The sequence below is a fragment of the Chroicocephalus ridibundus genome, chromosome 1, assembly GCF_963924245.1.
Source record: "Chroicocephalus ridibundus chromosome 1, bChrRid1.1, whole genome shotgun sequence".
Taxonomy (NCBI): domain Eukaryota; kingdom Metazoa; phylum Chordata; class Aves; order Charadriiformes; family Laridae; genus Chroicocephalus; species Chroicocephalus ridibundus.
In genome coordinates, this window is record NC_086284.1 from 119,045,866 (window position 1) to 119,073,005 (window position 27,140).

General features: G+C 37.5%; 1 protein-coding gene across 5 annotated transcripts in view; it reads right to left on the reverse strand.

Annotated features, from left to right (window-relative positions):
* The window catches only part of EPHA6 (EPH receptor A6), a 527,645-nt gene that overhangs the window by 149,924 nt on the left and 350,581 nt on the right, over nt 1-27,140 (reverse strand). For all 5 annotated transcript variants that reach the window (XR_010072880.1, XM_063348777.1, XM_063348795.1 and 2 more), the window contains exon 6: nt 15,373-15,497. Coding sequence is in view for 4 of the 5 variants with exons in the window: in XM_063348777.1 (XP_063204847.1) it covers nt 15,373-15,497 (125 nt within the window). In the remaining variant the exon portion in view is untranslated. The remainder of the gene's footprint in view (nt 1-15,372; nt 15,498-27,140) is intronic.

The window sequence follows — 27,140 nt, forward strand, 5'->3', positions numbered from 1 at the left end:
TGACAATCAAGGTATTCAGTTCATTGAGTCCCATGAGTAATGGAAAAGCCTTCTTAAATTGACACTGGGGAAAGAGTTTTCAAAGGCTTTTGCCAGCTGAAAACATACTTATTGTGTACCTACAACTTCCAAATGTATGTGTCCGGAAAGAATCCAGGGAGACAGTAACTGAATTTACTATCAACTGCTTGCAAATACATTTTCCAGTTTATATCCATTGTCCTCTAACATGAAAATTCTGTACTTAAGCCGTATAATCCTGCTTAGCCTTTTTTGGAGCACATTCACTTAACAGAAAGAAACACTAATAGAGATTCAATCTATATACCACAGGGACCAGGTCTTTCTCCTGTGCACTAAAGCACAATGTCAAAGCTGAATAAGTACCACATTGAAGTAAAGAAGATTCAGAGTTCCATGATTCAGACATTATCAATGTTTAAATAAAAGCACCAATAGTAAAAAATAATCTTTTATGAGACCATTTGGTCACATTTTTCCTCTTTCCTAGATACATCGGTTTCAAGGATATACACAATGTGACCTACAGAGGAAGCATCATTATTTTAAAGGAAGGAATGGCCACAATTCTGGAAGATAGGACTTTTTATTAATTATAGCTCTGCTCCATCGTGAAATGAAATCTTCAACCCCTTCCTTACTTTTCTCACAGAATCAGCTATGATGGCACTTAATTACCTCCAGAATCATCTGAACTTTAATGTTGCGATACATGTTAGAATAAAACAGTAGGTAATTACTAGGTATAGTCAATATGTAATTAATCAATTCAAATAGAACCTATTACAGACAAATAACAGCTAACTGTGGAATTTGTACCTACTATCTGTGTTTTCCAAGAAAAACATAGCCCCCACAGTTTTCATTTATGGAAACTGCCTTTGATTTATACCGCCTATATGCCTCTCACAACTAATTTGTCCCAAATAACTCTCAAAAAATTATTTTCTTACTTTGCAATAAAACGTTTCCATAATATGATTTCTGAATGCTTATTGCTCCATGTCATATCTTGCTGCTCATCTTACACAGATTGTTGTAGATGAGGAGTAATTACACTGAAATCAGTAAAATTAACTACACCTGGGAAACTCAAAGTCTGTCTTTGAAAGCTTCTTTATCTTTCCTGGTTTTATGCATGATTTTCTCTTAGAAAATTATTTTGACCTATAGTATATCTATTAACATGAATGCCAGCAGTAATATTTGGAAGACATTAGAGAAAAGACTCATAGTCCAAAAACGTGCTTCTACCATTAATTACTACCCGACTACAACATGATCAACAGGGTTAGGTAAATTCTTATAGCAATATAGAGTGGTAAAAAAAAAAAAGAATAATAGAAATAATAGTCAAAGATATCATTCGTATTCTTAAAAAAACACTTCCTAAAAATCTTGTACCTTTAGTTTCCAGCTGACCAACAAGCTTAAAGTAAATTTAGAAAAGTGATTACAGAGATCTGAGCCCCAATCTGAACTAAGATGAAAACTCTGTCAGGAAAAAGTAGGGCCACAGAGAAAATTGCTGACGGCTCTAGTATTTGCTTCAGAGAAGAAACCTGCAGCATTTTAAGGCATCTGCCACTTCAGGTTGTAATCTTCTCCCCCTGTTTCTCGACCTCCCTTGTGATTAATCTCAGATGTAACAGTTTGGGGAGCTGAAATACTAAAGTGTGCTTTACCTGTTTGGCTTTTCAATATTTTATATTTTGATTGCCTGTCAGTCACCTCATCACTTTCGCCATACATAAAGCGAAGCTGTCAACAAGAAAAGGGGAAGAACAGATAACCAATCATAAAGAAAATATGAAAAGGTCAAAACCCAGCCAAACCTCATTTTAATTGGATTATATACCTGGAAAGGCAGAAATGAGTTGTTGTGAGGTGAACCATGAAAAAGAGAAAATTAAATGAGGAGAGATGAGGATGGGGTGACTCTTAAACAGTGTTAACATTCTCGTCAGCACAACGAGGTAAGCGGTGGGCAGAGCAAAAGCTGTGTGGTTAACATGGCGAGCCAAACGGGAACACCCGGTGTGAAGGCAGCAGATAGGACACTGCTGATCATGCTGACAAGGAGACTAAATTGAAAGGAATAAAAACAGGTCTGTGCCTTAAGCTGGTGATGAAACAGGGTGCAATTCAGAACTGGGAGCTGGGGAACATGCCTTGAGTTGTCAGATAAGTGCAGACATTAAATTCCATCTTTCTAGCAGTTATGAGCTACTCTGATAACATTTACTTTCTAATTAAAAATATTTACTAGTGAAAACCTCTGCACCAGTATCTCCAGGAGTCTTTCTAACTTCAGCATATAAAAATGTCAGCCTCTCCAGTTGTCCCTGAAGATTTTTCTTATTTTTCCACTCAATTTAATTTTTTTTTGTCCCTGCACTGTCTTTTCATGTCGGGAAGAAGCAAGGAACTGCTGCAAGCATGAACTAGGTTACTAATGGTAAAGATCAACTCAACTATATTCAGAAGTATTGCTGTCATCTTTGGACAGTAAAGCAGTCTCCTCTGAGATACCTAACAATAAGGTGTACTTCATAATGAGACAATAAACCATCTAAAAATTCAGCTCAATGGGAAACAGATGCAGTCCCACAAAAACTGAAGATTGGAAGATTTCTGTAACTTGCTTTGTTGTGAAACAAGCCCAAAGAACTATGTACATACAGCCAGCGGGCTAGTTGCCAAGTCATTCATTTGGTATGTAGGATTCATAGTTCAAATTTCTGAATCAGGTCTTGCATATGCCATTGCAGACTTCAGACTCCACATAAGCAGTACGGGTTCCTTCTCCCCATGCTCACCTTTAGCACTCCCCCCAGAGTCCAACAATCTGCAGATTAGTGGGTTTCAGAATTAACTACATTTGCTTCAGAATTAACTACGTTTGCTTCATTACATTTTACAGCTCATGGACTTTTCTTCCATGAATTTACTTAATTATATTTTTGAACCAATTTTGCTTGTGGCTTCCAGGACAACCTTAGGCAACGAGTTTAATTACAAACTGTTTTTAAAAAATACTGGGGTTTTGTTTTAAATCTGCTTCCTGATGATTTCATTGAATATACTCTGGTTCGTGTATAAGAAATAGTTAATAATCTTGAATATCAGTGATTTTTTCAGTCAAACTCGACATGTGTCTATATATCATAGGAACAGTACTTCTAGTTACAGATGGGAAGTAGTTCACTGGATAATGAAATTTATAATTTGAAAATGCAAGACCCTGGAGGAGAGACAACAAAAAGGTACAACTCATGATATAAAAAAACTGTAACTTAAAAAGCCACAGTCCAAACACCTGAAGGTCTCTAAGTTGCTGAGACATATGGCAGGTAATCTGCTCATGACTAGCATTATCAGCATTGGTAAAATCACAGTAATGCTGTACACACAAAACTGCATTCCCTCATGGCAGAACCCAGAATTGTGGTTCTTCTATTTCACATTGAAGTGTGAAGACATTTTTAATATAAGGAAGCATCTTACAACTGAAGTGGAATTTCAGTATAACAGCAACAGTTCAATTTTTCAGAAGACTTCTACAATGATGGTGACTTGCTATAATACAATAAAGCCAATGTTCTATTTGGACAAAAAAGCACAACATATTTTCAAAGCTGTGAAATTCAAGTGAATCTACCAATCCTAAAAATCATAGAATCATAGAATGGTGGTTCGGGTTGGAAGGGACCGTAAAGATCATCTAGTTCTAACACCCCTGCCATGGGCAGGGACACCTCCCACTAGACCAGGTTGCTCAAAGCCTCATCCAGCCTGGCCTTGAACACTTTGAGGGATGGGGCATCCACAACTTCCCTGGGCAACCTGTTCCAGTGTCTCGCCATGCTCAGAATAAAGAATTTCTTCCTAATATCCAATCAAAATTTACCTTCCTTCAGTTTAAAACCGTTACCCCTCACCCTATCACTATGCTCCCTGATAAAGAGTCCCTCCCCATCTCTCCTGTAGGCCCCCTTTAGGTACTGGAAGGCCGCTATAAGGTCTCCCCGGAGCGTTCTCCAGGCTGAACAACCCCAACTCTCTCAGCCTGTCCTCATAGCATAGGTGCTCCTGCCCTCTCATCATCTTCGTGGCCCTCTGCTGGACCCGATCCAACAGGTCCACGTCCTTGTGTTCAGGACTCCAGAGCTGGATGCAGTATTCCAGGCGGGGTCTCACGAGAGCAGAGTACAGGGTCAGAATCATCTCCCTGAACCTGCTGGCCACGCTTGTTTTGATGAAGCCCAGGATGCGGTTGGCTTTCTGGGCTGCAAGCGTGCACTGTCGGCTCATGTTGAGCTTCTTGTCCACCAGCATCCCAGTGTCCACCAGTACAAAAATGTACTACAGCACTGAGTCAGCTACACAAAACTCAGCTCTAATGGTGCTGCTGACAAAACCTGCTTAATTTACCTAATGTCAGTACCCCTAAAATGTCCATAGCTAGTTAGATCCAGGATTTTGATTAGGGCTCCTGTTATGTGCTGGCCATTTTGTCAGGTTTATAATACCTTGCTGGAAAATTTTAACTGCTGTATGTAATGTATGCATTTTTACAAATGCCCTCGCAAATCCTACATACTGTATTAAAAGCCTCCTGAGGCAACAAGACTTTCCAACTCCTTTTTAAAATGTATTTCAGCCTTTCAGGGTGGTAGGACAGGTAGAGTGACTGGGCTGATTTTAAGATTGGTTTGAGCCTAGGTTGAATTTTCTACGTATATATCTTTTCTTCTTAGAAGAGGAGACTAATGTACGCTTCTCTGTTTTCAATTGCCACTGAATATTTCCTACCTGGCAAATACAGAAAAGATTCTTATTGATACACAACAGCTCGGAAACAAGCCATACTTAAAGCAAAACTATTCATAGTTGTTTACTTGGTTCACAGATACACAGAAGAGAGCTATTCACTATGGTTCAGTGGTATTAATAAAGCTATCTTTTTTATTTAAGTAAGAAAAACACCTACTTTTATAGATAGAATTGATTCAGGTTGCTATTGTGAATCTGGAATAAATGACTGAACTCATTAGGATTAACTTAAATCTACATGAATGTTATATGATAATGAATATTTCACATGCTAACTGTGTATACAGTTCTTTGAGACAACTACTTTCCTTTTCAGAGAAAATCAGGACTTACAAATATAGAATAATGTCGACAATATTAATGTAGATTTCAACACCATCCAACAAAAATCAATTTTGGAGGAAGAATTTTGCCTCTAAGATACCAACTCTGACACTAACTAAAGTTAGACTTTGATCACTGCAATACAAATAATAAATGAGAGGCAAGAGGAACATGCTGATCTATATATAGGGACAATCCATTGAGATTGTGTTGCGTTTTTCATTATGAAAACCTCTTCAGATATAAATATACCAATAGCTATTGAAAAATCACTGAAACATCACATTCTCTGTGTATTTGTGAGCATGTGCGTGCATTTTCCTGTGTCTCAGTGCAGACCAACAGCAAACATCTATCTTGTAATGTTAACTCAAAAGGGCTAAATTCATCTCTGGCATCATGACTTTATTGCAGATCCTGGCATTACATCAACAATATAGCATATTATTTATATTTATATTTTTTCCAAACACCTCAGTGAGTTAATAGAGGAGTATAAAGCAAAAATGGAAATCTTTTTCCAATTAGTTTAACATGAATTTCAAAGGACAAAATAAACAATCTAACAAGTAAATTAAAATGCTGATTTTACACTTTCAAAACTGACAAAACAAGTTTTTTTCCTATTTTTGTATCCGGGAAGTGCCCATTTTTAATTTAACTAACTTCACCAGAAATTTTTAAGTTGATAAAAACAAAAAAAATCTGAAAAGTTTTAAAAGAAATTTACAGACAGGTGACCTCCTTTTTAAAAAGGAAGAGCTGCCGCAGTCACTAAAGAATTGCCATTGTGATAATATAATATGGTAGTATTTCTGGCAATATATGCAAGAAAACCAGATAGTTTGTGCAAGGTCATTGCAAATACAAGATATGTCAACCTGGTGGAGTTCCTAGAGCAACATAAATGTTTTTATGAGCAGCAGGTGAATTCCTGCAAAAGACGCTAAAGCTATTAACAGCTCGGTAAGGAGTACATAATAATAGGTTGTTAACTCAGCCTCCCTGACAAAAAACATCAAGAAAGGGCACTTTGAAACCATTAATACTAATACATTTAAAAAGAAAGAAAAGAAAAAAAGAGAATTTTTACATTATGCTTCTTTAAATCAACAAAATAATCATTCATGATTTTATTAGGGTACAAAAGTAGTAAAGCTATGTAGGAGTTACTGAATAGCATACCCTTTCTATGAATTCAAGTTGGCTAACAAAATCATGCATTTAAATGAAAAGCTCCTCTAATGCGCATTTTTCATTCCAACAAGCACTTTGCACCACCACCCCAACACCCACAGCTTTTATTTAATACATGGTAAAATCATTATACTAATATTAAACACAGAAATAGTACATTTTATTCCATGAAAATGGAATGGCTCTCCTTAAAAGAGCTTCTTCTTTCCTTTTGGATTTTTCTCCCTTCTCCCAGAATGACTGCTTTGGGTACACCACTACTTAATAAAAAAGAGATTGCCTATATTATGGAGTCAGTGGCTTTGTCTCCATTTCAGCGTGAAAAAAATGTTAAAAGTGGAAAACTAATAACAATCTGTTCTTCTGCGCAGTTAGCGTGCAGTTACAGTCTCAGAAGAAGAAAGGAAAAGACAGGAACTTCCTGTTTTTCCCCCAAAAAGGAATACATGTCTTTTTACCTGTATCTCCCCAAATATTTCCTGAATGCAACAAGGATTGCAGGAAAAAACTGCAAGTGAAATGCTATCTCATATCGGAACATTCCTTCATTTAGACAAAGATATAACATTGCTTATGTCTCAAAGTACGTATCTTCTTGATTTAATCTGTGAATCCATCTTTATGGTTGTGAAAGAACAATTTATGAACAGTAGGTTGGTTGTTTATCGCGAAAACACTGTCCTAGCTTCAGTTTTGAAAATATTTTGGGCTGATAGATGAAGACTTTGGGGAACTTTTAAGCTAGTTCTTATTTTAAGAAGGTCTAAAGCAAACATTCTGACTGGTTTTAGGGAAATGGAGACCTGGACGTTGTATTTAACTTATAAATAAGGACATTATTTTTGCTTAGATGGTCATCCTTTGGCAGCTACGCTAGTTATATTTAGAACATTGCTCATGAAACTCACCATACTTTTGGAAAAATCTGTCAAGCTTTCAAACGCAAAGTTTGACTCCTGACTGTATGTTAAGGTACCTGAAGGAACTACAACTCTAACTTTAGGTTCTACTAAAACTTACTGCACCTAAACCCACTGAAACTAGATAATAATTACAGCAAGGACAGCAACAATAATAAAATGTTTTAATTTAAGAGTAAATTCTCTATTTTCTTAATTTAGGATTAAACACATTAAACTTCTTACCACTTCCTTTTGTGCAATTGATATATTCCCTCTGAAGAGACGACATTTCTTTTACACAATATGTTTATCAATATCATCTAAAGTTTGTCCTCGGGAGTGAGATGAAACTTACTGCACTATAAAATAGCCGCATCTGGTTTTTGACCCTACCTAATCACATGCTTAAGACTAACAGCTGATTCCTGCAATTAACATTATTATTCTTGCTGTGTCCATAAACTATTTTTAAAACTATTTTTTCCAAAGTTCAAATGCTGAATGGCTAGAAAAATGTTTAATAATTACTTTTATTAGGAATCAACCTCTGTTATCAGTGGATTTAGCTTTCTTAGCTTTCTTTGAGGTATGAAACTAGCTGTGTGGTGCTAAATTTGTTGTCTTGTAATAGTTTGCATACCTCCTACAACTATGTGTTTGAAAGAATTTGAAAAGCATTTATTCAAAACGATTAATGTACTTCTACTACATTTGTGCAGCTCTTCTAGAAGCTACTGGAATAAGCATTGTATATGCAATTTTCCTTGGGGAAAATGGTATCGGCTACCGACACGAACACAAGATCAGCAGAGACTGAACTATGTTTTCTTTTAAATCAAATCCACTAAGCTTGCTTAAAAAGCATTATATTTCTCGGTGAGATTTTTTGGTTCAGCAGGAATGACAACAGTAATAGCTCTGCAGGCTACTTTATTATTAAATACAACGGTTTAGAAGCTATCTCTAAATAATTGACGACAACGATTAGGACACTAGCCAAACTGGGCACCTAATGGAGAAGGCTGAGCTCAGAACTACTTTGATAAACCCTTTGCTGCATGTAATTGATATTTAGAGGCCAGATTTCTTTTTCTCCTAATAGTAATTATATCAGTGTCATTAATAATGGCTGCCGCAAGGTCCTTAAGTTCTTTCCTGCAGGCAAAAATTATATCTGGTCAGAGAGTCTCATAATTATTCACTCTCGTTTTCAACAGTTCTGAGACCTATTTTTTTCTCTTTTTAGAATCTAAGGCTTTTACAGTTCTTCCCTTGGGAAACTAGGTTAATAACAACAGAATAGGAAAACTGAGAAGATTGTTTAACATCACTTACTATGCTAAAATAAGCTAGGAGATTTCATTTCAATGATTATCTCCCAAAGCGCATTTGTAGTGATTATTTTTTAAAAACATTCACCAGACATGGTTCATTTCCCTGGAGCTCCAAATGTCTGAGAATGCCAGAGGCACTTCCTTGGAGCCCTGACACCTCACCGCGACATGCTGATCTGTTCCTGCAGCTATGGTCAAATACTAAGGTCTGCTTACTGCTACTATCCAAAAGCTCTTCTACATCCAAATTACTCAGTGCTCTAGTTTTTATGAGTACGTGCTGAAAACGTAATGAAAATGTATTATGGTATGAGCCCAACATTTCTTGCTTCTAGTCACATCAGAAACATTTCACTTGTAGGCAGCAGATAGCTACTTAACGCCTCAAATAATTTGAAAAACTGAAAAACATTACAGGAGCAAAATGTTTGTTTTAAAAGAGTATGATTAGCATGAGGCTAAAAATTGCCCAGCTGATCATCCAATGCTAACTGCATAGTGCTTGCTATTTTATGCTGAGTAGACTCACTGACTGGCCAGGCAGTATATGCTCATATGCTCATCCCTGTGCTTATAAGCCTTTTCCTATTCTCCAACCTTGTCACTGATGTTGACTTTAAAATTTAGTCAGGAAGCTTGCAAGGGTATCAAGCGTGCTATGGTAGGTATAGGAACAATAAAAGAATATGTCCGGAGAAAGAACCAGTACATGCTAACAATTCAGCCACAACAGTATCACATGAACTATGCCTGCTCATGAATAATGTGACACAGTCTGCAGGCTCTCTTCAGCCTCCTGTGGATTGGGGCTGGTACATATATTATTCTTCATGATTTAAAAATCTAACATAAAAGCAAAATCTGAACCAAGAAAGTCCTGGCACTTGAGGGAAATAGGGAAGTTGTAATATAGTTGTCCCTGAAAAAATGTAATCTTTCTAACTCAGTTAAACATTATGCAAAAAGTAGAGGTGGAAAGACTGGTGCGGTTCAGCTATCTAAGTAGTAGGGAGGTTGAGGGTCAATGAACCTCAGATGTGTCATACAGACCTCATAAAAAGGCATAGGGCTATACAAGAGAAATGACTAATTTTACTTCACCTTTCCAAAACTTCATTCAGAAATTCAGAGGATTGTCTGATCTACATGATGTGGCTTCTCATAAGAAATGTCCATATCTTGTCTAATGAGATCATGTAACGTTCCTGTTCATTTAGATTAGATTCCAGCTGATACCCAACTAGGGTAATGAAATATCTCCTTAGTGGGAGAAGACACAGAGGAACATTTGTTGTCCTAAACCAGGATAAGTCACACACACTGGCAGTTCACATGGGAAAAAAGGCTGTAATGAAACAACTTGGGCACGTAGATGCAAGTGAGCTTGATGCACTCCCAGGGCTCCCAGGACTGTGCTATTGCTGTGCTAGTCTTCAGTGTGGTACTGAGCATGTCACAAGATTATCTGTTCCTCAGTAAGTGTGGAAAAACATGGCAAGGATATCAATTCATACCTCTGTACATGCATCAAGTGCCACATCTTTTTGCCATCAAACTCCAGAGTACGTAATCTATTATACATACACACTTCTATAGCTTTGTAATAACACGGTGCACATATTTCCAGACAGAAAGATAGATAGATTGGCTTTAAAATAAATACCATTGTTGGCAAACAATTCTGAAAGACAAAATTGCTTTCTTGTTTACAATTTTCCATATTAATTTTTGTAAAAATAATTCTGTCATTTGAAATACTATGCACTGATAGTCTTAAATCTTCACATTATTCCTATCAAGTCATTTACCTCACGGTCTCGTATGTATTTTACTATTCAAATTCAGGATGGCTCATTTTAATTCACATTCATGAATATTCAAAGAAATAGCGCTGTTTGTTTTAATATTAGATTTTAAGAAGGAGTGTCATTTCTTGTGTAAATTAAGTAAATGCAGCTCTAGACTGGGAGAAAAATTAACAAGGTCATATTGCTCTCTTAATTCTTTAAAACTGGTACTTTCCTCTATCTCTTTGTTTCATCGGGTCTTCATCTCTTTTTAAAATCTCATTGGAAAGCTAATTTCCCCCTTGCCTCTACTGCTTGGTTATTTTCTCTCTTTTATTTATTAATTCGACTCTAAATAATACAGCAATGGAGGAAAAGTCATATCTGACATCCTACATATCCTGTCCGCTCACTGTCATATGGAGGTGGGTTAAAATTTTTATGTGAAAACTGCCTGTGAGTTGCAAATTGAGTCTGCCAACAAAATGAAGCATTTTGTCAAAGGGATTTGGCTTTAGTGGAAATTTCATCAAAAGACAAGAAAGCAAAGAAACATCAGCCAGCCCCTTCATCCTACATCCTGCTCCAAAAGATATTCTCTATGTAGAGGTGTCATTGCAATGCCTTGGGATATTGCTTGGGTACATCCTATTAAACTCTCTTCTCCATAGACTGGCTTCCTCAGCTAATTACATATTATCTTGTGTGTAACAGAAAATATAATCCAGCTGGTGTATTTGGGCCATGTGGGAGAAATTAAACTTAATACGGTTGCTGATACGTATACAGCTTGGTATGCTTACCAGAGCTCTCAGGGAACATTAATTTTTGATGATTAACTTTAAAGGTTTGGGTGGAAAAGAGGAGGAACAAGCATTTTCCAGTTCAACCGCACAACCTGAAGTGCAGCTGGTATGGTTTATATCCACTGTGTACTGTGTTTCCTTTCCCGTGAGGGAATTCCTATGGAAGGACTCAGCTTCATTACAAGGCTGTAACAAGGCCATACCTTATCCCACGCCTCCATCTGACTCGAACATGGGACCTTTTTGGCAAGCGGTAAATAGATTAGGATGCCCTGGAATCTTTCAAAAAGTAAAAGCTTCAGTCAGTGTCTGAGAAACAGTTTTACAGTATAAGAGAAAAGTTGATTACTATTAGCAAGGAAACTGAGATTATTTTGATACCCGGAGTTTGATTTTTAAAGGGAGAGACAATACTGCCTCTGAGAGAGGTTTTTCTTTTAAAAGTACTGGGCTGTTTGTTGAAGATATTAAAGGATTATAAAATAGAATGGATAGATAACAGATTGCAGAATAGGGCAGACATCCTGTATCAACAGAGATAATTTGCAAATATTTAGTATCTGTGAAGACTACAAAGAAGGTCTATGAAGAAATGCTTTTCAGAATACATCTTAGATCTCTAAGGTCGAACATTTATTTTTCGTGTGTGTTGCTGTACAGACTCACTTATCGTCTAAGGTGACAAATGTTGCTAACGGTATAGTTTTTGAAATTATTCATAATCTAGCAGAAATACGATATTTCAACTACCAGGCCTCAACACACAGTATTATTTCAGGATCATGATATTCTCTCTCTGGTTATATCACAAAACTATTCAAGCAAGAGAAAACCTTTTCTCTTTACTGTGACAAAAATCTCACAGCTTCTTGGACTGAATGCCTAGGAAATTTTGTTCTCCTCACAGGCCAAGTCAGCTCTCTAATTATGTCCTAGGTCAGTTTATATTCACTGCATTTTTGGCTGAAAGCTGCAGAACAAAGCGACCTCTTGTCAGCCAACCACATAAATATGTACCAGTGTATTCCTAAATAAGAAACAAAAAAATCTGTCCAATCCATATAGAATTGGCTCTCAAAAAAGTTTTGTTATTTTCTCAAGATTTTCATTTTTAGAGGCAGATAAACAGCCAAAAAGTATTTCGTTAACTTGTTATTATGAGTATTTTTCAGCAATTCACTGAAGAAATTAAGGTCATATGAAAGGTGATTTAAAGCAGACAAATTACTGAGCTGCTTTAATATATTTTTAAATTAATGTATGTGTTTCATACTTGTAGCTTATTGATAGCCTTGTGTAACTTTCCTTCTCTATTTATTTCTTTATTATTCGGCAGAGTCTTTCTCAGAAGACATGAATATTTTTCACAGAAAGGGCTTGATCTTTCAATACTTTTCCGTGTGCAATTTGTATTGCACAAGAGTTTCTTGCATATTTAGCGCAGTCTAGCCTCCTTCCTCTGTTCTGCTTGCTCTGGATGTGCATGGAAAGATGTATCTCTATGTTCTGGGTTCAACGTCACTAATTTGTTTTACTTTTAAAATTGCTGGAAACTGCCCCATTTTGTGCGGTGCTCACAGTAGTTTATTATACAGCTACTTAATTTCTCTAAGTTTATGTATCTGGAATGAAACCTTGGGAGCACGACAAGATATGACTTCATTTATGAGCTGCAGAATTACTTCGGGTTATAATTAAAAGCAAGGATGCTCCCCAGTGTCATCTTGATAATTTTGCAAATGCAAACAAGGTATCTTATAAGAAATAGCAGTTCATACTTGTGAAATTTTAAAATCCTGCAGAGTTCTTCAGAGTTTCACAAAGTTAAGAAACTCCTACGATCTTGTAAAACCGGGGTATTTAGTGTTTATATTTGATGGAGACATTCAATTTCTTGTATTGCATATAAGAACAAAGCCTCTTTTCTTTTTTAAAGACAAATGACAGGTAAAAAGGGATAAGGATAGGACTGCAAAAGCTGTTCTAGTTTACTAATTAGTGTGTTTATTAGTACCTGAAGATACTGCTCTCTGCATTTTCATTGACTACTTAAGACGTTAATAAAATTTCTGAGGTTTTCATACTCAACTTTTTATTGACCTTTACCTGAATTTTTTACTCTCCAGTAGAGGGTTGCCTTTGTGGTAAATTCATACTAAATCCAGTAGACAATTATTTCACTTTTATCACATTTCTTGTGGGTATGCAACACCACTTCTATTTTGTCGATTCTGCTGAGAATATAAATGCTGATTAATCCCTCTTTGCGGGCTACTGGGAAGCCTGAAAGATTACAGTTTCACTTGCTCTATCTACCTCCCCCTGGCACCCTCTTCTTTTCCCAATATACATATCCCATTTGCATTTGGTCTCTATACTTAGGCAGTATTAAAGTTATAATGTATATTTCTTCAGCACTATAAAATATAATTTTCTAATTTAATGCTGCAAATGAGCAGACTGACTCCCAGTACTAGGTCATTCATCTCTCTGCTCTAGAATGTGGTCTCCAAGAGAGTTCTTCAAAAGCTGTCACATACCTATTCATCTGCTCAAATAAGTGATCTTCTTACTGCTATTGCTGGCTTGTTTGTTTTTCATTCTGCCTATTACATTGCATTGCCAGAGAGTCTGTTCTAACTTACTAACAAAAGGTGTATTCAAGAGCTATGCATTTAGTCCAGTTAGTGACTTAGGGAGAAAATAACCCCTGTGCAACAGTACTAGAAGATACCATTTATGCCAGTTCATTTATCTTCCCACACCTAAGAGGGAAGTGAAGTTTATAGTTAGAAGATACTCCTTATGCATTATAAAAGGTGAAAACAGAATATAGTTCTTTTTGGTAGAAATGGATAGAAGTGCTTTAAACTCTCTATTTAACAAAGGGCTGTGAAGCTGTGTATCTAGTCTTGCCGTGCAACGGACAAGTCTAAGCAATATGTAGACCTGTAAGGAGAGCTATTTGCCATGTCACTCAGTATTGACAGATACTGGCAGATAATCTATTGATAAAAGTTTTTTATAAATATAAGCTTTATAACTTAACATCCATATGAATGGTTTTGAATATTTGAAAGTCATAATGTGGCTTACTATGGTAACGGATCAAAACCTGCACGATTTCCATTAGTGTAGGAAAATAAGGTTTCCTTGCTTTGGCTACCAAATATTCTAAGCAATCTGTCTTCTCCCTCTAGCTGTGCTATTTAAATTTACCCTTTTTTTACCAGTTTACCCTTTTTTTCTGCATCATTAAAGGTGTATAATCTCAATAGAGAAGCGCAGCCACAGAAGAAAATTCTCGGATATTTACAGAGCCTAACATCCCTAAATCTTTCTTTTATGACTTGGCTTATATTTCTGTTCTTTGTGGTCTTCTCACATATCCATTAATTCCATTGTGACTTTCAGATGGGGACAGAGACATAGCAAGAACTGACCTAGCAGGTGACTATTTAAGATACAGACACCAAAAAAAATACTGCCTATGTTTCTAGGAATGTAGGCACTGATTAGCACTAAATTTTACACTGCAAGTACAAGGCCCTGTAGCCAACTGGAAATGACAAAACGCATTTTGCGCTTTGGGCGAAGCAGTCTGAGCGTGTACCTTGTACATTTACTTGTAGTGGATGTTGTTGCCCACTTTCCTGGTAAATCACATAATTTTGACAGAATGCCAGAAATTTGACATGAATGCCATGCAGTTTCTCTCTTGTAGCCTTTTGTAACCCTCTAAGCAAGGCTGGTACACTCTCATTTAAGCACAGATTATTGCTAAATAATGTTGCAAAATTACAAGCACATTGACATTCACCTTAATTGTATTGCTTCAGTGTCACTCTAATGTAGAGGTTTTACAGTCCATAAATCAAAATACGTTCAAGCATATGATCCATTTATCCATGTTCTTAAATGTCGTTACTATGGGACAGGTCTATCTACTGCCTGCCTGATGTTCTACTTGATTTTGATGTGAAACAAGACAGTCATTAACAAGCCAGAAGTAAAACGAAAAGCCAGTACAAAATAAAACGTCTACTTATATAGCATTGTATACGGGAACAAGCGAAAAGATAAAAGCATTTTTTTAAATATTAAAAACACAAAACATATTGCTCTTTAAGATCTGAGTTTGGGTGATGCTGTAAGTGAGACCTACTTTCTCATAGTACTTGATCTCGTAGTCCAGAATGGCTCCATGGGGAAAGTCCGGCTCTTGCCAGGAGAGGGCAATGCTGTTTTGGGAAGCCCAGTCCTTCCTTACCATACCTATCAAGGAGGGTGCTGAAAGGGAAAAGGATAACTACGGGTTAAAGACGAAGCACACGGTTTATCCTTTCAACCTACTGTCTTAGGATATCAACCCGAGGTAACTTTGAGTGACCTCCAGGCAGAAAAGCATGACAGATGGCAATTCTCAGGGAAACCATATAACCTGGAATTAATGTCTCAAGTACATACAAGTATCTCCTTTGTTAAAGTGCAGACCAGATTCGGAAAAATAGCTATATACAAAACATAGACCATAGAAAGAAGTGCCTGTGCCGGTCCCCACTGCCGGCTGCGCACAACCGGGCTGCACTGCAGGCTCCAAGGACATCACGTCCAGAGCTGAACCGTGTTTCAGAGACAGTAAATTTTACATACAGGATGATCTGTATCAAATGTCATAATTCAACGGTGTAAAACATACATCCAGCTTACTTTTGGGGGTAAAATAAAGTGGCACAGCTCAAAACAGATGGAATGAATCCTGTTCCTGGGTTGGCAGCAGCAAGGGCATTTTGGCCCATCAGTGAGGCAGCTGTGTGCACAGAAGACCCAGCTCGTTACAGGCAGCCAGTGGCTGGCAGGGATTGGGTTGTGGGCAAACCGTGGGGGCAAAGGTGCCCCCAAACCTACCTGCTGTAATTGGTACTGCAGGTCTGCAGCAGCACAGAGAGTAAGAACCACTCCCAACAGCTTTCGGAAGGGGTCCAGCGTGGGTGGATGCACCCAAGAGCCAAATTATCTCACTATGGGGCTAACTGATCCTAAGAAACAGATTTTCAGCCCTTTTGGACAAGAAGGTGCACTGTTATCTATGCAATAATTTCAAAGGGTGCAAAAACGGCATTCTAGAAAATGATCTTTGCTTATTTTATTAATATGGTCAAGCGTGTCAAAGGAGGTCTAACACTCTCCAGACACTAATGCTGCTTTAATAGTATTGATGCGCAGCTTTCCCAAATGTTACAACGAAACCAGTCACATCTTGAAGACAACTGAGTAAGCTGAACAAACCAGCTACCATAAAAAAAACTATTCTTCCAGTGATGCACAGTTTTCACTATTTGTCATTCCACTAACAAATACCAGTTTATTACACACTCTCCCCCATTCTCTATTATGAATCTCAATCTCTTCTAAGCTTCCAAGGAGCTGTCTCTTAAAAATAACGCATTTTTATGACTTCTGTTTTTATCTTTTGAATGAAAGACTCTCCCTAGGAAAATAAAATAAGTATCCGTTTCTAGTCACAAAAATTCATGTCTTAGTTTTATTTCCTGTAAATATTTCAGGAAGTTTAAGAAATGAAAACAATAAATAAATTATAGAATGCAAACAAACAGTAAAGAAACCAAAACCGGTTGTTTTCCTTTGAAAAAAGGGAAACTCTACACACAGACATGCACATAAAATTTTTTTTCTCTGTGACAGTGCATTTATCCAAGAGAGAAAATAAACTTCCATCCACTGTCAATCCCCCTGTGGATAAGTATTCTGTGGTATAATAGACCAGTCCTCTCTGAAGTGAAAAAAACCCCAACACAATATGTAACACCGAATGACAAAAAACTACCAAAAGCATTAAGTAGACAAAATAGAGCTTACGCAGGAAACTGTCCTACACCTGTACTTATGCCATTTTAACCACAGCTCTAATGCAAGGGAATGAGAGGAAAATAGAATTCCTGCCACGCTGAATGAAGGATTAACCTATCTTTCAGGAAGTCCTTAAACAGCATGATTTAAGAAATAGAATAGAAGAAAATACAAATAAATAAATAAAAAGCATTCATAGGTTCTGGGCCAAAATGTCATCCCTGAGGATGTATAACTACCCCCTCAGTCAAAATGAAAGTTTTACTCTTGAAATTGAGGGTGAAGCTGAGCTCTCATAATATTTCTCTGGGGCAAAATCAGCTATTCCAAGCAGGGAACAATGATTGCTCTGTTTAAAGGAAAACAGGAACTAGCAAGCATGGATTTGTATTTGCTAAACACCGATCAAGAGCCTATGAGGGCAATTGCTCATATACATTTCTTTACTATTTGCTGGTTTGAGTCACTCCCTGGTATTGAGATGTGACCTGCAGGCGCTTTTGAGGAAGCAATAGCAACCTTTCAGATATGTCTGATACACCCCGTGTGCCTTGCTCATAGGTAAGGGACATCAGCTGGGCCACCTTCCCCAGCACATCATGGCTTCTTCTCACTGCATTTGGGAGTTCACTGGTCAGACAACCAAATCCTTGCAAAATGATCAAGTTTGATTAAAGAAAACACCAGGTGAAACTGTGGATATAATTATATTCTTGGCCTTTCTAGGCTTTTAAAATATAGATTACTGATATTACACTTCTTCAAATTATGACCTAACCTTTATAAGCTTTTCATATTTACCACATATGGTGCATTTTGTGTTCCAATTTCCAAATTTATACAGCAATTTGTGTTTTCAGCCAAGCTGACCACTCTAACTCTTCCATTTGAGTAAGCCCGTGTCAAAACACAGTCCTAGCACAACAGAAGATCCTCTCAAAAGTTCAGTATAAGAAATAGCCCAAGTCTTCTTCCTGGGAGACAACTCAGTAGCAAATTTTTGAAAGAAAATTACTTCAACCCTCTCCTAAACCAGCTGTGCTTGCACTGCACTTGAAACTGAAAGCCCCATACAGCAAGGTTCACATCACACCTGTAGCACCGTGCCAGCACTACATCCCCTAAATCAGAATGCGAAGGTATGTAGATAAGGCTGTGAGTATGAGAAGTGTATTTGTGTTTGTATTAGGGTGCTGGGCAAAAAAAAGTGTGCTTTTTAACAAAAAAACACAAAAGAGACACCATTAACCATTTCTTATATGTTCAGAAAGATGGTCCTACATTTGTTATACAGAAGTTATCTAATTTCACATCCCAGAGGAAATAATGACTTTTAGGAAAAGTATTCCAGTCAGAAATTTATTGTCCAAAGAAACAGACAAATCAAATCAATTAATTAAAAGCTGCAGCTTTTAAAAGAAACAGTTTCTGTTTCTTTAGTTGTTGTGAAGTGCTACTAAAAGCAATACTTTCTACAGAGAAATTTCAGCTTCTTATAACAGTTGCCCACTGGAGCAGAAGTTACTTAGGCCCTAAAGATTCCATCCATTTGTTATTAAAGCTTTTTTTAACTGGAAAATTGTAAAATAGGTAAATCCTATTTGACCATTTATAAAGACTCCTCTCATGTTCCTATGATGAATCAACGGGAAGTTCTTTTAATTAGTTGTTTCAAATCCAGTAGCTGCAGGAGAGTTCTAATTTGGTTACCCAATGAAACCATTTGAAAAAAAAAAACCTTAGAAGCTCAGCATGGCTTTTAATCACTTTAATGGCAGCATTTTCTTGCCATTGGTACTAAGCTGAAGGATGGTTTCTGGCTCTTGAGCTCAGCGCTGATCTCTGTTTTGTAGTGAGGGTTCTTTGCACCATCTGCTCTCTCTGTTTTCCTCTACACTGTTATCAATTTTTTGAATTGTGATGAGTCATCTACAATGCTGTGAGCTCCTCATTTAATTTAGTCTGATAAGTTTCTTTGTCTTTTCAAATTTGTACTGAATAATGAAAGTTCATTCCTTAACTCAGAGTGAGCTTATTTTATTCTAAATCTCCTTGGCTTCTCTTTTTCAGAAACCCTTTTCTCACGTGCTACTCAAACAGCAGAAAATGTGTATTTTAAATGATGATTGGATTCCAGCGTCATTTCTCTAAAGACTTGCTCTTCTTCTGAAGTTGACTTCCATTATCTGTAACTGTCTGATTTCAAAATAGGTGACCTGTAGGGTTTCTGAAGCTTTCTTCCTTTAGTCCATTTTCTAATTCTCCAATTTCTTGTTTCATACTGTTTAAAGTAGGCAAAGAATTTCCAACATTTCTCCCCTGGTCTCTGTGGCTGAACAACTTTGACATGGTCCTCATTCATTATGAAGAGGCTTCAGACTCATGGGCAGTGGATGACAAAAGCTCACTTGATGTCTCTCTGTACATGGAGCACTCTACCACTCTGGTATCTCATTTCAAGTCTTATTCATTTGATGAAGAGAAACCATGACAGCTCAATGGCCTTTTACTGGCTGCCAGGTATATACAATCACTTGTTAAAAAATCTACCATGCAACAAACAAGAACAGCTGCATCACCACTGTTCTCTTCCCGCCTTACCCGCTGCATTGCGTCTGTTTTGGCCAAGGCTGGCACATACAAATTTGCTGGCAGATACAAATTTGGAGGGGAGGGAGTGGAAGGGTGATCTGAACTGTACACAGGTTGTATTGAGGACTGCAGCTTCTTTGGATGCCACCATCATGAGAAGGCCTCAAGGTGTGGGTCTCAAGGTGTAAAATACTGCCATTTCGGATAACGTGGTCTAATTTAGTTAGATGTTTCTATACCTCTACTGATACCAATAATAATTGGAATTGCATAATTACATGTTATTCGTTCCTCGAGACCTCTGCCTGCTTCAAGGCACAGGAAAGACCACGTTCCCCAAAATATAGGGCTTTATCACATGTGTTCTGAGTAGGGGTTTCCCAGTAGAGGAGAGAATCCAGACCCCTCCCTGCCTCTTCTTTCTCTCCTACCTCAGCCACTTCCCAACTGCAGTTGGGGAAAAAAACTGACGCAGGCCCATTCAGCAACTTTGCTTTTCTTTGAAAATTCATTAATTGACCCCTTCTAGTTTCATACAATATAGTTAGAGGAGAAGGCCCGCCGAAACATCCTCCAGGGAGCCTGCATTCCTCTTGTTGGGGAACAATTTCTTTCATTAAGGGAAGGACAGTTGAGGGTGGAAGTCCTCACAACGCTGTGAGAACTAATTTAGGTTGACTTGGGTTTCATGTCTGTGTTGGTCAGAAAACAAAAGACTGTTCATTAAGAGAAAAGGACTTTTTCAAGCTTATATCACAGGATAATGGCATGAATTAAATCACACAGTAAACTATGCTCAACTCTATGAAAGCTATGGTTATCTAATCACCCCAAACCCATTCAACAAAGATTTCAGGAAATTAATGAAACAGAATATGGTATAAGTACATTTACTTGCAAATGGTTTTTCCTTTTGCTTAGCTGTAATACCAGAAAGTTCTTTTGTAAACTACTTATAACAGTAGATTGAAAGGAAAAAGTGGTCTAGATTTGTGTTTCTCTTTATAAATACGGCTATACTTTATAAAAAAAAAGACTGTCAAATATTTGTAAAACCATATATATGTGGTATTTATAATTGTTAATTATAGAGATGCACTGAAATCCAATTTTCAAGTGCTTTTCTGCATGGTAAAAACAACCTTAGCACCTTTCTCTATACCAGAAAATGCTATTATATTTATACAGTGTTTCTCCAGCCTAGGTTCTGTAACTGTATTAGAAATTCTATACTATTGGACACTGAGTATGATTTTATATTATACATAGCAATAGATGAAGTCCGAGATTCTAATTTCCCACACTTGGAAAAATTGTTATTTCAGGACACAGTATGAAAAATATTGATTTTACTTCTGATTCTAGAAAGTCTGTAAGAAAGGTAATAAGCAATAAAAAGATGTTTTCTTCTGGGATACTTTTTACTCCGGTAACAGAACTGGAAGTAATGAAACAACATTTCCTGATCAATGATAATGCCTCCAGGATTATTAGCATTTGAGCTATTTACCTAGGAAGGATTTACCAGAGGAGCTAAGAGGCCAAAATCCTTCAGCCTTCTTTACTAACGCCATGTGTGACACATACTATCAGTCAACTGACAAAGATGTAGTTATGCTGCCTATCATCTACAGCGGTCTTCATTCCTGCAATATGATTATTAGTAGAGATGCATTTCATCCTTTTTTTCTTTTGTGTTTGCTTGCTAATCTTTCTGCTGCTATCTTTGTAGGAGAAGGGGAGAGAGATTATTTTATGAGTGAGGAATGTGATATGGATTCAGGAGACCTATGTTTATATTCTTTTCTGGTTGTGCTCTAGAAACATTCTTCAATCTTTTGACTGAGCTCCCCTAATGTACGATGTGTATGTCAATACCTTCCATTATTTCCAATATGTGTGCACTTTCATGTTAGAAGTGTGCGTGTGTCTACATAAAAGGCTAAAAATTAAGCACAAATGTACATGGAAAAAATCATGGGAATATGAACATAAATTAAACTTTTATAAAAAAACCAGTTCATAACCCATCTCTCTGTATATTAAAGATGTCCACATGGCTGAAGCATCTTTGGGTTTATGCTGAATTCAATTTTTCTTACTATACAAGGGTGCTTCCAATTACTATGGTGACTTGATAAGCTACTTGATTCTTCACATAATAGAGTCCCTTATCTTCTTAATCATCTCAGTGGTAATCCACAGTTGTAATGCTTGGAGGGGATACTATTACTGGCTCTAACCTTGGAGTTCAAAGTTGAGCATGGAGTTTTCCTGACAAGGCATTAGAGCTAGCAAATTAACAAGTCTGGGGTGAAAAATAATGTTTTTACTTTATTTTCTTACACTAGTTCCCTAAAGGTTTGCATTCAAAAGACCGCATAACAGCATACTTCTTTTGAAGCACTTAATTTACTGAAAAATAGGCCTCCAGCAAGCTATAATTACCAGCTCTCCCTCCATTTTAAAGTCTTTCCCCTTGCAGTTTTTCTTCGCTTGCTCAGAAATGGTGGATGGAAGCCAAGGGAACCTAATGCCATTATAAAAAAATGGATTCTTCTACAGTGTTGTGGGCTAAAGGTCATGATAGATGCAACCTGCAGATTTCCTCCAGGCTAAATGTAGATTCAGCATAATTCTTTTTCCTACTATGTTCCATAACGCAATTCTTTCTTCCTTGCTGCTTAATTTCTCTCTCATCTACTGTTGATCCTATGTATGAAGACAGCAGTTATTCACTCATATGATTTTGCCACACTACAGAATTTCTTTCATTTACAGAATGTGCTGTCATTCATTATTTTGCAAGCTTGAGACAGCAGCACTCCTAGATCTTTACTTCTAACAGGACCTGCTCAGTCCCTGGTTCCTCCAAATGAATTATAGTACAAGATACCTAAAAGCAATTGTATAAAATAAAGCCTTATCAGCTCTCAGTAAGCCTGTGTGGATGTTCTGTTATCTCTGAGAAGGCATATGTGCAAAACCCTCAGAGTTAAAAAGTATTGTGAGGTATCTGGCATAATTTACAACACAGTGAACAATTTAAAATATTTTAATAACATGTTTCTTTAAATAACAGCAGCTAAAAAAATTACACAAATGTTTTACATATATGTATATTTTAAGGAGTTACTGTAAATGCTCTGTATTTCTGAAGCAAGTCAAATAAATTCAGTTCAAACAAACCTGGTGGAAGGGTGTGATTCCAGGAATCCCAGGCAAACAAAAAAAAAATATCTGTAAAACTCTAGAGGGTTGCCTGTCATATAAATGGAAATGATGTCAAATCAATGCCCTCTGATAACCAAAGGGATCTGCATCAGAATAAGCAGATTCTTGGCTCCCTTCAATTGCCTTTTACTGATGGAGCAGCAGGAGACACTAAGTGGCTTAAAGACCTAATAGGTCACTAGGATTCCTGAGGGACCAGATCTCCCAAAATCAGAGCTTCTCTGTCCTTGTTTGATAGAAGACAACACTATGGTCATGTGGCACTGGCATATCAGCACACATCCGGTAGCAACAACATATGTGGCTGAATGGCACAGCAAGGACATGGTAACTGGGGAAAAAAAGCCCTTCATTTCCTTTGCTTCTTCCAGGCATTTTGTTTTGTAACAGACTATTTGATGTCACTATCTGATGCAAGAGGTCCCCCCCAGGCAAATCACTTCCCTTCCTATCACCACTTACAACGAATATAAACCCTGTTGTGGTACCTACAGCGGAATTAACAGAATACTATGCTCTGTATCCTTAACGATCAGATTTGCTGCTTTCACAAGCTCAAATGTTACGTGTTGTACTGTTCACTGTTCCTTCTGACTTAGACATTGTGTGTGGCAAGCCACTGGTTGTTGGCCAGTGGCACATACTATTTGAAACTGGTGTGTGTGCTCTCCTGGGGAGCTTCCTGACACGCAGGATTCCTCTTAAAAATAAAGGCAGAATGGCTTGTAGGGTTTCATTTTTAGGAAACCTGTGCTAAAAGAGGAGGAGTTGGGAAAAACTGGTTTATCAGGAGATTCAGATTGCTACTATAATGGTGTTAATCAGCATGAAAAAAGATGTGTTCCAGCCAATCTGTTATGTAAGTTATAAATATCATGCCAGCACTGCTGGGTGCCCTATGATGTGGGGACAACCCGTGGTGACACATTTCTCCAGAGGACTTTGTTTTCAACCTCCTAGTGTAACCTGGGAATTGCTATAAATTTATTGGAAATACAACTTGAGGTTAAGAAGGCGTCATTTATTGCAGCAAGGTGTCATTATGGAAACAGAGCTGTAAGTAAGTCTCATTCAGCAGCAACCCCTCCGGGGTCAACTGGAACCAAATTGCACTGCAGCACTTCCCGCTGCTAAATTGATCTCAGAAGTTTGAAAATGAAATAAGCAGGTTAAAAAGCACTAGGAAATCTGCAGTCTTTTCACTCCATTAATTGCCACTCATCCTGCAATGTAACAAAGACAAACCTAAAATGTGCACTCATTTCAGCAAATCTTTTCTGCTCTTGTTTATATAAAAATATGAGACTGCATCAGATTGTAGGTCATTCTCTGTCAAACAGTACTTTACAGGTCTGAAAGAGGTTTTTCTTTTAGCAAGAAGATCATGAATATTTTATTTGAACATCTTCTGTGAACCTTCTGTAAAAGCTGTGTTTCTTGGCATGTGCAGAGAATGTCAGAGCTACTGTACTTCAACATTTTGAGTGAATATGTGTAAGTGCATGGAGACACATCTGATACTGACTTAAAATGTACATCACCAAACAATTTCCCCACAAATGTTGATTTTGAGAAAGCATTTTATAAATAATAGTGATGCTAAATAAACATGCCTTCATAAATGATCCCAGTGATGTTACCAACAAAACTACATACTATATGCTATAAAATATATAATATATATGCTAAAAAGGTTCCAAAAGTGTGCTCTCATCTGTTCATTACAAAGAATCATTAGATAACAATAAATGCAATAGTTTGGTCTACCTCTGTTTTACATAGGGTCCAAGTATCTTTTAAATCTTTTATATGTAGACCACCCTTTTAAACTCTGGCATACAGACAATGAAAAACACTTCTAAAATGCCAGTAAGTCACTGGTTTGTACTTGATGTACATGAATCACTGAAAAGCACTGTTGCTGTCAAATGTATGCTAGGTGTTCAATCTCTAGTCAAAGAGAGTGGAATTCATTTTACTTGACTCATTTAATTTAAAAATTGGGTTTTAGTTTTGGCAAGTTGCCTTCGATTCCCTCTGTAGTTAGAAGGAGACTGGCAACTCCAAAGGGCAATTTGTCATACCTGTCGTAGATGCCATCTTAGGGTGGCACAGACTGCACACTGGAGCTGCCTGTTGAGATCCTGGACTTTGAGATGGCTGCCAGGAGATCAAATGTATCCCCTGGTTTCAGCCACAGCGTTCAAGACATGCATCACTACTATTAATACAGAAGCTTAGTACAAAATCAGCCATGGATCTTTAAAGGTGACCTCTAGAGCAATGCAAGAGTAATTTTAGATATGCCAACATTGTAAATTATGTGGTTTTCCAGTTGGGTATATCTATATGACCCAACACAGTGTTGCATAGACATACCTGAGTTAGCCAGTTAGCTTGTATACTGAAACTAATACACCTGCATTAGCTTGGCCTCATTAACTCTTTGCAGAAGGTACTGAGACAGTATTGAGCTGTGCTGGAAACACAATGGAAAGATACAAAGAACTGGAAAAGAACAATTAATAGGAGACTGATGAGGTGAGGTTAAGAAAAGATGATGCACACTGCTTATGTGCAAATAACAGTCTACAAAGGTAAGTTGCAGTAATTTTCTCCTGCTTTCTGTGAACGGCAGAAGGAGAGAATTAATGAATAGAAGTAGCACGGTCAAGTTATCAAGAAACCATAGGCAAAATATCAGGGAACACACTCTGGAGTAAGAGAGCATTTGTGTCTTTTATTAGTTAGATCACAGGGATGTTTGCACACCTCTAAGTCTGAGGATAGGCTCTCAAGGTGAGAGATAGAAGCAATGACACTTGAAGGCTTCAGGGCAAATAAACCCTAAAAGTAAACAGCAGCCAGGTGGAATGGATGGATAGCCTGTCTCACCTCTAACTTCTGTTACATCTGTGATCTGAGGTTCAGAAGCAGCAGTGGCTCGTTCTGGACTACTGTATTCATATATTCTGAAAACATGTCACCCTAATATTAAATGCATTTGAAAAATAAATGCCTTTTTTTGTGTTTTTCAAGAAGATTGAGTCTCTTTTATTCACAAAGAGAAAACTCCCCATAGCTAAAGAACCATTGGGACCTAAAGAGTTTTCATCTTTTTTACTTGCATAAAAATTAAAACACCAAGAAAACAGAGCAGCCTAGGAATTCGATCAGACAATGGGCAGTAAAAGGTGTTTCAAAGGAAGGTTTGTGGAATCCTGGTCAATTATGGAATAAGATTTCAAAAGGGAAGCTTCTTCAACTATTAGCTACTAGTCAGCTCATGTCGTGAAGCTTGTGGTTTTATACTTATTACACATATCCAAGCTTATGCACTGATAGACAATTTCCTGTCAGAGATCCAGGTGAGGAAGAAACCTGAGCATTCACACTTCCAGATCAGTCCACCACTTTGCTTAAGGAGCCTGTCTTTTATTTCCAAGAAATTCATTATCTGATGACTGCCCTCTTAACAAGAGCCTCTGAATTCTCAGAACTCTTCCCTTTGTGCCCCTTTGGTATTTCTATTCTTTTTCTTGGCACTGTCTTTACCAGTTTCTGTGTTCTTCAACATTCTGCATGTTGAACTCTGCCCTTGTAGGTTTTTTCCAAGTCTATTCTTATCTCCTATCTCTATAACAAACCAGCACAAGAAAAGTATGAAAGGAAAGAAAAAGCAGGAAGGTTTGAGGAGGGAAGCTGAGCGCTGCTGTCCTTCCCTTCAAAACCTCTTTTTGTCCAAGGGACAAAGTCTAGGTGACCTGCTGATGTATGCAGAGTTTGCACCGGTCATTTTCTAGAGAGGACCACAAAAATTTTGTGGCCTCCAAAAGTTAGGAAGTGAACAGACATTCAGGCAAGAAACAAAGAAAACATGCCTTATTAACTAACATGCTTCTGAACACTGCTGGGAGTTGGAAGAGTACATAAGGAGAAGTATCATTTGATACTTTCCCTATTTTCTTCCATCAATGTCCCTTATTGCTTATTTTCAGAAAGAAAATAATGGACAAGATTAACCTTTTGAAATTCAGACGTACTGTCTGATTAGAGAGCCTTCTGTTTAACTCAGTCCCAAACAGAAAGGCAAGTTTGTTACATTCAGCTTTCCTCTGAAATAAGCTTTTATCTATCCCTAAATAGCCTCCTGCACCGCAGAAATTCTACAGTGAGAAAACACCCAGCGATGCAGCTTGGGTAGTTGCTTGTAAGAACTAATGGCTCACACCCACA